Genomic DNA, 12,930 nt, shown 5'->3' with positions numbered 1-12,930 from the left:
AACCCAGAGGAATCATTATTTTATTCAGGGTGAGTGTGCGTTTCATTTGGTCGCTATAACTTCCCAGTAAACGCCAGATGATGCGTCAGAGAGTGATGAAGGATGTCTTTACCAAACACAACATAAAATTTTAATGCGTTTCCTCATCTGCCTGAGTCACGCTGGTTGAAAAGCAACTCCCATCATCCCACGCAACTTCACAACATCATCAAACTACCTCTTTTGTTTTCCTAGCCACTTAGTGCCGGAGACTACATGCTGCGCATTTAAAGAAAATATATCATAAGTGACTGAAGGAATAAAGTATGAAAAATACAAATTCTGGAGGGTGTTCTCCAATTATGCAGACTCTGTCCTAGCAGTGGACCAGTTCTTTAAGCCTTCCTAACTCATGGGAGATTGTCTTTATATGTGTTGTGGACTTGGAGGATGCTACAGGAGTAAAGGGTACCAGGGCTGTTTGCTAAGAGCTAGCCCATTTCTGTATTACACAAGTGAGAGCTGTGTCCATATACACAAAGTTTAATACATTTCCAGCGAGTGTTAGACTCCAGGGTTGTCCCTTATCACCAATCCTGTTGGGCATCTGATTAGGAAGCCTCCTGGGTGCCTCTGTTTGCAGGTTTTCTTGGCACGATCAACTTGGAGGAGACAGTTGATCGGGGCAGACCCGGAGCGAATCGGAGGGATTATATATCTTATATCTGGCCTGAGAACGTCATGGGATCCCTTAAGAGGAGCTGGAAAGCGTTGCTATGGAGAGAGACATCTGGAATACCATCTCAGCCTGCTGAATGGATGGATGGATGGAAAATCTAAATATTTATACAAGAGTTTGGGGGTTTCATTGGGGGGAAATCATGACCTCAGTACATGTTAAACTTTAGTTACAGCCCTGGTGACATGCAAAGGGTAAACTTTATGTAGGTTCTTAAATATCCTACAGCTGCACTTGCCACAGATAATAAACTGCAGTGAAACATAAAGTAGTTTGTCCTTTAGCTCCTGCATGCGTGTATATCTGAGTGACAAGTGTGCGTGCATAACTGCGTTAGTCACTGGGTGTGCGTAGTAACTTCACACACACACACACACACACACACCCTTCCTTAAACTTGAGACCACCGAACGCAGCAGATTCTCCCTCCCTCCCTGTGTCATTTGGTGTCATATCTATTTAGGGCTCCCCCGCTGTTCTTCATTTCCCATCTAACGATCTCTCGAGCTCAAATAGAAGCAGCAACATTAAACTTAAGCACACGAGTTCTGGGCTAAAAACTGCTGGGAGGAGAAGACCAAAGGAATATGGCACATGTTCGGAGAGGAATGATCGATGGGAGGCATTAACACCGGATTCATCACAGCCAGGCTACATTAGGGGCACCGCTGCTTGTCTTACCATGCGTGACGTGGAAACACACCACTGGGAGATTGTGTGTGGCCCTCCGTCCTAATGATCTGTGACTGATCTGTGGAGGAAAGTGAGTACAGACAGCTGAAGAAGTCCAAAGGAACGGCTCAGCCTCGTACCTCATGGGTTCACTTGATGTCCCTGGTCAGTCCAATTCGAACTCAGATGACGAGTCCCCCGGTCGCACTCCAGTCCCGGACTCCTCCCGCCACACCTCGCACACCGGGAGGCAGACCGGGATAGGCGGCCTTGGCTACGGGTTCTGGGTGGCCTGGCACCACCTGAGGCCCTTCATCCCCTTCTTCCTCATCAGCTTAATGGTCGTGGCACTCGTCTACCTGATGCAGGCCATCATCTACGGAGGGCCCTTTAAAGACCCGCTCTTCTTTGTCAAGTTCAACGAGCGCTGGCCGCGGCCCACTCCGCCCCGGCAGGACTCTCCAACGCCAGCTGAGGTGTTCAGTCCAGTCCCCTCCTCGTCCTTTGAGCAAGTCCTCTTTGAACTGCATGCAGACAATGAGACGATATGAGCTGGCTGTTTACAAAAAGGGGGAAAACTTTTCTTTTCTCTGTGGATATGAGGAACACGGACTCAACCGGGATTACACCAGGGCTCAGTGCTATTTTTAAGAACACAAGCTTTGACTATATCTGTGAGTAAGTTAAGAAAGAATATGGACCTGAAATGAACCTGGTATGACAGGCCGATAAAATGGCGCTTTAACGATGTCAACATTTGTAAGTGTACATTTTGAAAGCATTGTATCTGTGTATCTGCCAGAGTACGTGTAGTATTGTGTTTTTTCACTACAAGACTTTATGCTCTCTGCAATTAGGTGTAAAATAATATGTGCTTTGCACTCAGCCAGAAGGAGTGAAAATATCGGCTACCATCCAGTATCGTGCATCGTGTATGTCCCGTCTCTGTCCTTTTTCTAATTTTTGTTTTTTTTTACAAAACCCATGACTAATTATGTTACAGATTGAACAATAGCATGTAATACTAGCTGGTCTTTGCACATCTTCCAGGAATGTGCAGCTGGACCAGACGATTCTCATATCAGGGACAACGAACTACAATCAAACAGTGAGTCAGAGTGATGATATAACAACCTTTTAAATTCAACAGTGCTGCACTTCATCAAAGGGGCAACGTGCACAAATATTTGATCAAAACATTCAAAAATTAACTGAAATTATCAACAGAAGGTAAAGAAAGCAGCTCTGACAATATGATGTCTACATATTGTGTTGCTGAGATAACTACTAAAGTTAGCGTGCTAGCTGCACAGCTAACTGAGCTAGACTGCTACAGTTAGCAGCAGGTAGCGATTATTCTGGTGGTGTGCCGCACCTGTTTGTTTTGAGTATGAATTTGAAAAGGAGGCCAATTTTGACATACTGCAGCTTAAATGTTGTTTGTGTCTGTAGCGACATATCATATCATACAGTTTGTTTGTTATCAGATCTGTGACAATCAATGTTCTCCTTAAGCTAATAAGAGGTTTTAAAAGTCTGTTAGACAACCTACTGTAAGAAATTCCTGTTTTCTGTTACTTTTCCTTCACATGGATCCAACACTGTCCATGAATGCACAGAGTCGCAGCTGGTGACTCAAGAAATCGGAGAGGACGGAAGCAATCCTGTCTGATGTTAGCAAACTTTACCAGAGTCAATTCCCTGTTTGTGTACACATACTTTGCCAATAAAGCTGATTCTAATTCTGATGTTATTTTACACTAGTACAGAAGCTATTTTATAAATGTTACTGATATTGATTTTATTTCAACCAATAACTACTGAAATAGGTTTACATGATCTAATGCTGTAGCACTGTACATGCTCTGTTTAAGCTCCTGTCTCTTTAAGGCCCCTAGTCTGCTCTGATTGGTCATCTCACACATGCCTGACACAGCACCACCAACAACAACAGAACACCTGTGCTAAATCAATTCTAATGTGCCAAACTAGCTGCTATGTATATATTATGGTGTGACATGGTGAGGTATTGTGATGTCACAAAGTCACTGAATTAAAGGCGGGACCAATGACGAAGCATTTCTGGGGCAGTGATTTCTGTGGGAGAGAGGAGCTTCTGTTGATGCAGACTTTGACCTTTTTAACTTTCAAGATCTTTAACATGCACAAAAGCATTCATAAAATATTAAAGGAAAGGGGGGAAAAAAGGCATATTTAGTCTTTTAATCCAGCTCCCACAAAGTAACCAACACAACCACACCCCTGAACCTACCTGTAAATCATTTTTGATGTACCATTCTGTAGAAATAATTTACAGTAAACATCTTTGAAATGCCTGGATTCATCTGGATTATTGTGGATTATTGTGACATTTTGATATCCATGTAAATGCATCTCATGTGTAATTTATTGCTGTCAGTGTCATCAAATATGTTCATACTAATCCTCAAAGGGAGGCCGGGGTTGACAGGCTGACTTGTAGCTGTGTGCAGGGCAACATATAGATAGATAAAAATAACACTTGTCAATGTGTTTATTCATATAACTGATGGACAGGGTTTCCAAGGTTGGTCAGTAAAATCGTTAAACTCAAATGAGATCTTAACCAGACTGAGGCAGAGTTGGTTGGGAACAGTTAACATGGTGTTGTGTTTTTATTGTGTCTTAGAATAGAGTGTCTTCAGCCAGAGTTACGTGACATATACAGTGTTTCACTAATTAGAATGTTGGGTTACATTAGCACAAGCGGAGAAGTCACCAAAGCATCAAAACACAAACATCTTTACTTAACATTAAAATGTAATATGTGCATTAGCCAAATAAATCTGTATAAAAAATTAAGTGTTGGTGTGTTCTATTGCTTTTGAACATTCACATTACACATTCTAATTTTAGGTCTCCCTGGCTGGACATACGCAGTTTAAACACTACACTGAATCCTCCTCCTCATTAAAGTTATCGTGGTCAGTTTTATTTAAGTTGCATTTAAAAACGTTGTTGTATTGAACATGTTTAAGAAACACCTTTAAGTATAATGCAATACAATTCATCAGCAATGCAAACTGAAACCTTGAACATGATCACGTTCATAAAGGTCAGGGTTAGTTGAATTACTTTTAGAAAGGTGGATGAAATAATCTTGTCCAAGCGCAGTATTTTCCCACCACAACGACACTATAAAAATACTACATTTAATCAGTATTAGTGATTTTTCCGGTCATTCTTTTTAATCCGATTGTTAAAATATATTTAAAATGCACTTATTTGGCTCTGATACAGTAGCAACTTAGTAACTTGAGTAACTCCAGTAAATTACAAGTACCTCAAAAATGAGTAAAATGCACTCTGTTACGTGACACAAGTTACACATAAATGCTGTCACTTACCACCAAACAGACATATCTAGATGGATTCAAATCTTTAGAAACGACACCGGAAGTAACAGGAGTGACCCATCTCGTGTTTGATGCGCCTGCTGTCTGTCATCTTTGACTATCCGTCGCTGCCCTGTCTGCGCGCGGGCCCTCCTGCTGCCCCCTGGCGGCGGAGCGACACGCAGCAGGTGACCGACCGTTGGCGCTGCTGACCACGCTGACCTGTGGATGACCTCACCAACACGGACAGAAAACCAACTTTAAAACACAACAGCACTGTCTGTCATCACGTTGTTCAGCTGTACTTGTTAAAATGTTATTCCTCTGACGTGCGGACGGACTAAAAAAGAGCTTTGAGGCTCTGAATGGTGAGTGAAGCTCATGTCTGTCACCTGCCCGCGTTTGTGTGCAGCATCGCGACAGTCCGCCGGGTTAAAGTGGTCCACACAGCTCAGGTTGTTCTGAGAATCATTGTCAGATTAGATTAGACACAATGATGTGAGTTATCTGACATGTTAACAGGTTATGACTAGTTTACACCTGCTTTCTCTGGGTGGGCTTGATGCGTCGGGCTGCGCTAGCTGGCTGCTAGTTGTCAGCAGTGAAGCTAATCTGCAGGTGCGCTTTCATCTTAGCTTGTCTGTGGTGGAGGGTTCCTGTTTAAATACACTTTGTTCCTAATAGTGAGAAAGTTGTTGTCTGTAATTTAAATCAGGAAAAAATCTGTTAGAAATATATTCAGTAAAATATGTATACAAAAATATAAAAAGTTTTTTAAACAGTTATTTCAGCAGCACTTTAATTGTAGTAATGTTACATTGGTCTAGTTTACTGCTAATGGGCGAATTTTTGATTTCCCACATCAATGAGGAGAACAATCTAGTGTCATGAAACACATGCAGTTTAAATGTCATTTAGAGTAAGATTAAGGCTTTTTTTTAACTGTGCAAAACAATCAATTAGATGTTTATCATAGCCAGTATCTATCAAAATACAGCATTCATATTTTTGAATAAAATACAAATATGTATATATGTAAATTATATTTAGATAAAAATACGTCTCCAACCTCAAGTTGTAAATTGTACAGTACACCATCAACCCTGATCATTAAATGCACATTTTCTCATATAGTTTGTTTTCATGATGCGGTTTTTCAAAAAAGAAATTAATCTGTTCAGTGCAAAACACAGAAGATACATAAGTATATATAATCTATGAGCCTGGATTCATGCCTGTGAGTATCACATAATTAATTTGAGTCATAACAGATCAGAAATAAGCTGAGTGTATTTTGTTTTCTTGTTTTATATATGTGGACTGATGATGTTTCTATTGATCACTGTTTGTTAGCTTGAAGTCAAATACAGCCGGAGAGAATTCAGCAGTCCTGAAGAAATAAATCCAGTGAATTCAAATATTATGTAGTTTGCAGAATGTCCAAGTGCAAAGTCCAAATCACAGAAACTGCAATTTTGTTCATGTGATTTTTCAAAATGCAGATGTACTTTTTGACCCTCACTCTCCTTTTCTCTGTCTCCCTCCTGTGAAGTGGATGGAGAGATGTGGTGCTACCAAAAGCCGGGGTTTGAAGGCCTCCTCCTCGCCGAGCTGCAGAGACAGCAGCAGTGCAGCCAGTTCTGTGACACTCTGCTCAGGACGGATGGTACAAAATACACCCAAGAAAACAGTTTAAATACACATTACAACGAAGATTAACAGTCAATTATGATAGATATAATCAGTTAATGTTTTCAGTCACTTTTCAAGGAAAAGTTTGATACGTTTGCTTGTTCCAATTTCAAGGATTTGCTGATTTTTCTTTCTGAGTTTTTGACTTTTGAACTCTTGGAAGGACAATAGAAAGGAAATTGTGATGAGCATTTTGTAAACTAAACGATAAATTGAGAAATCATGAATACATCATGAATAAATCTTGCAGCCCTACTGCATATTTTGATCTCATATTATAGTTTCATGTAGTTGTAGAAATGATCATCAGTGACTTATTTTATCCTCCTGCAGGTGTTTCAGTGCCAGCACACAGTTGTATTCTCTCAGCCATCAGCCCCCACATCTCCTCCGCTCTCTCCTCCACACCGCCGCCCCCGGCAGGACAGAGCCGGCTCCTGGAGTTTCGGGCTCTTGGCGGCTGCACGCTGCTCCACATGGTCAGACTGTTGTACTGTGGAGAGATGGCAGGCGAGGGGGAGGAGGAGAAACAAGAGGCCATTTCTGCTGCAGCCATGCTGGGCATCCACGGGCTGGTGGAGGTCACAAGAAGAGACTGTAAACGCAGACATGGGGAAGGAGAAGGCCGGCTTGCAGAGGCAGGAGTGCAGACGGAGCCTGAGGAGAATGATGGGAGGCGGGGCAGGTGGAGGAGAGAGGTCAGTGGTACGAGCACTTTTCTGTGGAGAGAAACATTGTCAGAAGGTGGGAGAGACACATGGACGCAGACGGAAGAGCTGCAGGCGAGCACAGCTCCTCCTTCTCAGCCGGCAGCCTCCTATCAGACTATTGACATCGCAGCTCTCCAGAGTTTAGAACAGACAAACCCCACTCTTCTTTCGCCTCAATTTCCCTGCGTTTTCTACCAACTAGATGAAAACCAAACACACCAGCTTTACTCTGCTCCCATGCAAGAAGCCACAGCAGCTGGACACACATCTGCGGTACATGTGGTACCGCCGTACACCTCAGTCCCCCCGTCCCTGCCGTCTTTTTCAAGTCAAGCGACTACGTGTGCTGCTGACCCTCAAGAAGCTGAATTGGAGGACGAGAGGTACGAGCAGTTTCAAGGCGACATACCCGGTTACATCAACCACTTCCTGAACCCAGAGAAGAAGAAGGAGGGCTCCCGCAGGAGGCAGGGCAGAGGAGAGGGAGGTGCCAGGAGGGGTGGGACCGGTGAGAGAAGAGCCAGGAGACCACGAGGGAGGACAGTGGGGAGAGGGAGAGGAGGGTTAATGCAGACGGTGGACGTGCAGGACGTGGGGACGAGCAAGCTGCAGAAGTTGTTCCTGCAGAGGTGGGGGACGAGGGCGAGTAGGACAGGCCAGGGCGGAGGAGCTGCAGGTAGGAGGCTGCTCCTGAAGACCAGAGAGCTTCTGATGCCAGCCAAGAGCCGGAGGAGGACAGTGCGTGGGAAAGTGTGGGAGTTTGGCCCGGATGGAGACGCGCTGTTATCCAGCGATGGAGGAGCAGGTAAAGCACAGCGTGGGCGGAGAAGTTCAACACAGCAGCCGAACCAGGTGAGAGTGAGAGAAAACATGAAACGAAAAGATATCAGAGTTATTTATTGTAAAAAAATTGTGACATTACAAGTAAACCAGTGCTTCGTGATATAAACATGACATGGAGACAAGAGGGCTGGATTTTGATTCAAATCAAATACAAAAACCTCAGCAGGCTTGATTTTGTGAACATTTTAGATCTTGAAATATAGTATTTTATTTTGAAAGAGGATATTAGAGGGGCCAACAACTTTCAACCAAAAGGTTCTGATTGCATTTACAGTTACTATTCTTGAGTCGTAAATCTTTGGTACCAGGCCAAGAGACGTGTTTTTATTAGAGGATAAATGTAGAGAGAGATATCCAGCTGAATTATTTTATTCTATTTTGTTATTTATTATTATTTTTTAATATAAGATTCCACAAACAGACTTGTCAGTCATGTTAACCTCATGTGAGTATCATCACATTCTAAGACTTTCTTACATCGCTCGTTACATATTAAGTGCTGTATCATACAGTATCAGATAATAAATACTATTGAGTAGAAGCTTCAAGTAAGTATTAATTTCATTATTCATTTATTTGCCATTTATTTGATCAATTAGCTGATAAATTGTTTGGTCTATAAGACATGAGACATAACTGAAGCTATTACACATTGTTAATTATTTGAACGTTTGCACTTTTATTGTCATATACACAGTTACAGGATGACGTCCCTGCTGGTCAACCTCAGAGGGCGACGCCCAGGCCAACAACGTGTCTTTCCTCATTTTCTTCCCCTCCCATGAGATTCTACAATGATCATACCACAGCTGCCTCCAGCCCCTCCCTCCAGCTTTCTCCGTCAGACGGCCTGAGATCCCCTGCAGCCTCCTTCGTGTCTCCAGCATCGTCCCTGATCCACACCACCCCTGTCCCTCCTCCGGCCCCTCCGCCTCACGAGGAACAGCCCGAACACATTGATCGTCTACTGGAGGAAGTGATGATGGGCCTGGACATTTTACCAAACAACAGCACCGCTCTACATCCTCAGCCTCCTGTTCCAGACGGTTTCAGTACCTACACCTCCTCCAGCCAAACTATGGAAAAACAACAAGGCCAGGTTTCTGTAGAAAGAAGAGATAATTGCTCCAGCTCTGCAAACAATGAGGTTCCCGTTCTGCGGCAGCAGGGACAGGGGGAGCTGAACGAGATGCTGGAGCACTTCCTCCTGTCCTTTGAGAAGCACGTCGACAGCTGTGCTGGCAGGGACGAGGTGGAGGTCGGTGGATTCAGAGAGGCTCCAGTCAGAAGCTCTCAAATAACCAGACAGCAGCAGAATGAAGCGAGACGTTCACAGGGACGTAAAGCTTCAGCTCGCAGTGACGCTCCCCCAAAACTTTCTGAGAACCTGCCAGGGAAAGTCAGAGAACCAGTCAAACATCGGAGAAAGAAAAAACAATTTAATCAATATATGTTCCCGTTGGAGAGGAAGAAGGTGAGGGTGAGGGTGAGGAAGCCAGCATTATTGAGTGACGCAAAGTCCAAAATGGTTCATGACCAAGGCGACAAGCTCCAGCAGATGCCTGTGGTGAAACTGGAGAGGAGTGGCCCACTGCCAGTCAGAGTTAAACTGCAGGGAGACAGCTGCCAGACTCTGGAAGTCAAGGTGGCAAACATTTCTAAAACCTCTCTGCTAATGTTTCTGATGATGTCTGCTGTCACCATCAGATGAGAAAATACAAGTGTTATAACTGATTGTATGGGTTTTTCTGTGTGTTTATATATTTCAGAGTCTTGCAAAAGCAAAGTCCGGATCATCATCGATGACACGTGACAGCCGGAGCACCAAGACGTACCCCATCAGGAGCAGGATTAAGCAAGCACGTCTGGTGAGCACTGACCAAGATGACAGGACCAGACTGATATCTGTCAAAATAATCACAATATGATAAGTATTATTTTAGTACACTGTGAAGCTCTACTCTTGTTTTTGTATTTGTCTGTACATGTATCCAATAAGATTCATTTGTTTCTCAGGAGAGTGTTTCCTCCCCCCTTGAGGAGCCACTCGTACAGACACGCTTGCCCTCAGCCGTCATACCAGGTAGAAGGCGAGGCAGGCCAAGGAAAAACAGCCAACCTCCTAGTTTATGTAACGGAGAGAGTTCAAGATCGCCAGTTCAGACACAGCCTGTGGAGCCCTGTGGCACAGAGGAGTTACCGGAGACAAATCAGGAGAGAAATGAAGAAGAAATCACTGTCCAGCCGCAGCAAGAGGCAGCAGGACCTACAAAGAGGGGAGAAAAGAGGGGAGAAAAGAGGGGAGCTGAGTCCGAGGAGGAGACAAGTGATGATTCCACTGTGCCCAAGAGGGTTTGCTTTGAGCAGATACAACAGCCGACCTCCGAGACGTTAACGCCAGGCTCTGCATCTGCAGACGAAGAGATCGAGGATGTAATGGATGTGGAGACTGTTTCACTGGCCAGTGTACGAGGTTGTTTACAAAGAGAAGAAGTGTCGAGTGAAATCAAGCAAAGAGAAATTGAGGAGGGTTCGATGGATGAAGAGATGGAGAGCAGCGATGACACGCTAGTCGATGTGGATGGAGACGAGGAAGAAGAGATGGAATGCCGAACAGCACCAACGCTGGTACATTACGTCAAAGTGAAGCCTTACGGTTCACCTGCTTCATGCTCAGACGTCAGTCAAGGGTCTCCGGACAGCTCGGAGGAGGACATTGACGTGATTGGAGGATCCAGTCCAGCTCCTGATCCTGAGATCATCAGCTGGACGGAGACTTCAGCAGACGAGACAGGGGAAGGAGACGAGGATGTGGACGTTGTCGGAGAGAAGACAGACTTCGCCTCAGCTGTGATCTTCGCTGCGATGAGTCATGGTGAGCTCGACAGAAATTATCAGACTGAAGTGCTCTTGCGTTAGTCTCTGTCATTTTGTTTTCTACTCGTCTTCAGTTTGTGGTTTCTTACATTTGGTTTTATTGTGTTTACCTCTGAAAATCACGTGAGGGGGGTGTGGTCTCCTACTCTGCCAATGTTTAGGGAAAAAAAGAGCTGTGAGCAACATGTTCGCTCTTTGTTTGATTTAAAAGTCAGAAAAGAAAAGATGTGCTCTATGATGCATCAGGATAGTTGGGTGAGTTAATTAGTGAGAATCAGCAACAAAACAACAGGGCTTGAGTTTAGTGTAAAGACTTAACAACAGTCAAACTGACTGAGATTGTTCATTGTTTCCACTTTATTGAGACAAACATGTTCAAAGGTTCTTACTGCTACGTTCAGTCATTTTTACGCAGATATGTTCAGTTTGTTTTAGCTGTCAAGTGTTAAAAAAAACAAGAACCAAACAGTTAAGAATCTGCAAAAAGAATTAAAAATCAGGTTTATGCAGTGACAAAGTAATCAAGAGTGTTTTATTAGTTGTAAATATGACTATGACTGTTTTAGTTGTAAATAGCGTTGATGACATCAGCCTCTGTTCTGCCACAGTTTGTAAATGTTCCAGGAAAACGTACTTTTTTTACTGTCAGGTTGCGTTTCACAATGTTCCTCGTGGCACTTTGAGTCCAAGACTCTGATTTCTAAAATAAAACAATTGTTTTCTACTTCCTGCGTCTCATCAGCCCTGTTCTTGAATGCATGTGCACATCGCTGCAAATGAAGCATCATAGTGTAGATTTATTTTTCTCTCTCACCTCGTGTTTCATATTGAAACAAAAATCACAAACGTACAGGACTTGATGAAGCCTGTGGGGCTTTTCCGTATGGTCAGTGGCTTTGGGCTTCAAACGATGACGCTCTACCTGCCCCTCTGGCGTTAGTTGTGGCCGTAGGTGACAACACTCCCTTCACATACGTAATGTCAGCTTTGCTGTTTACGCCTGTTAACCTTATTACGTTACTTAAATTAAAAACAAATCAGTCTAGATCAGTCTTTCTCCTAAGGGAGCAGCCTGTGAATGACCCAACCCCTCCCAGCCAAACCGCTGACTCTGACTTTCAACAAGTGGCGCTAGAGGGGGATCTGCAGCCTGAAACGAGAAGCCTACAGCCTGTATCAGACATGTTGGCAATGAGAACAGGATGCTCCGGCTGCTTCTCTGTGCTCTCATATTGAAATACCAAACTCTTAAATAAAGATGGAGGGAAAAAAAGCCACATAAAAACCGGACCAATACAGCAGCATGGTCCATTATTATTGATCAGTCATAATACTCATGAAAAACTAAAATGACGAGTGGTCAACATAGTTATTTAAGTTGTAGTGTCTCCTGGAAGTTTCAGCTGCGTTGAATTAGACTTCATTGTGTTTGGATTAAGTTGCATGTTGTTTTGTTATTTTCCTTCTTTCGTTCTTTCTTTCTTTCTTTCTTTATTTCTTTATTTCGTGTTTTGTGTGTTTGCATGTTGTTTTTATCTGAAGTCTCACAGCGGACTTTCTATACAGTTTTAAGTCAGAAACACTCTGACTTTGAGATGAATATCTGAACGTCTTCCTCCTGTTTCTCCACCTATCCTGTCTTTTTTTGTCATTAATCTACAGCTTCCCTCACAGTGAGCTGTCTTGCCTAATTTAGCACCTAACATTGGTTTGGCACACTTGAATATAGATCATTTTGTGGCTACATTTGAGTCCCCTGCCTTGAAAGGCAAATGTCAAAGCTTGTAGTTTTCAATAGCGACAAAGTTTCATTTTGGGGCAAAGTACCGAAACATCATTAGAAACGTATCGAACCATTCTTGCCACATACTTTAATCATGAGAAGTGTCTGTTGATATTTTTCATACTGTCACAATTCAAACCGATTAAAACCGTCACAAAGTTCAGCCAAACACAAACTCTGTCATCCGTAGAGAGAAGAACTGACTTTACAGGCGTCTCATATATCCGCAGGTGGTGTGTTTCATATTTTATTCATGTTTCC

General features: G+C 43.4%; 1 protein-coding gene across 1 annotated transcript; it reads left to right on the top strand.

Annotated features, from left to right (window-relative positions):
• Positions 1-6,755: 6,755 nt before the first annotated feature.
• LOC115568656 (uncharacterized) lies at positions 6,756-12,900 on the top strand. The gene is made up of 5 exons (XM_030396158.1): positions 6,756-8,018; positions 8,707-9,654; positions 9,779-9,877; positions 10,026-10,884; positions 12,549-12,900. The coding sequence occupies exons 1-5, from the start codon at positions 6,756-6,758 to the stop codon at positions 12,575-12,577; spliced, it is 3,198 nt and encodes a 1,065-aa protein (XP_030252018.1). The 3' UTR covers positions 12,578-12,900.
• Positions 12,901-12,930: the final 30 nt, after the last annotated feature.

The sequence above is a fragment of the Sparus aurata genome, chromosome 18 (assembly GCF_900880675.1).
Source record: "Sparus aurata chromosome 18, fSpaAur1.1, whole genome shotgun sequence".
NCBI classification, from domain to species: Eukaryota; Metazoa; Chordata; class Actinopteri; order Spariformes; family Sparidae; genus Sparus; species Sparus aurata.
Note: the sequence above shows the minus strand (reverse complement) of the source record. Positions and strands in the feature narration are given on the sequence as shown.

What these genes read in the sequence shown, in the direction of transcription:
- LOC115568656 (XM_030396158.1), top strand. Translation starts at nt 6,756, where the DNA reads ATGATCATCAGTGACTTATTTTATCCTCCTGCAGGTGTTTCAGTGCCA. An exon ending in GGATTAAGCAAGCACGTCTG is followed by an intron (nt 9,878 to 10,025) that starts GTGAGCACTGAC and finishes TTTGTTTCTCAG; the next exon opens with GAGAGTGTTTCCTCCCCCCT. An exon ending in CTTCGCTGCGATGAGTCATG is followed by an intron (nt 10,885 to 12,548) that starts GTGAGCTCGACA and finishes ATTAATCTACAG; the next exon opens with CTTCCCTCACAGTGAGCTGT.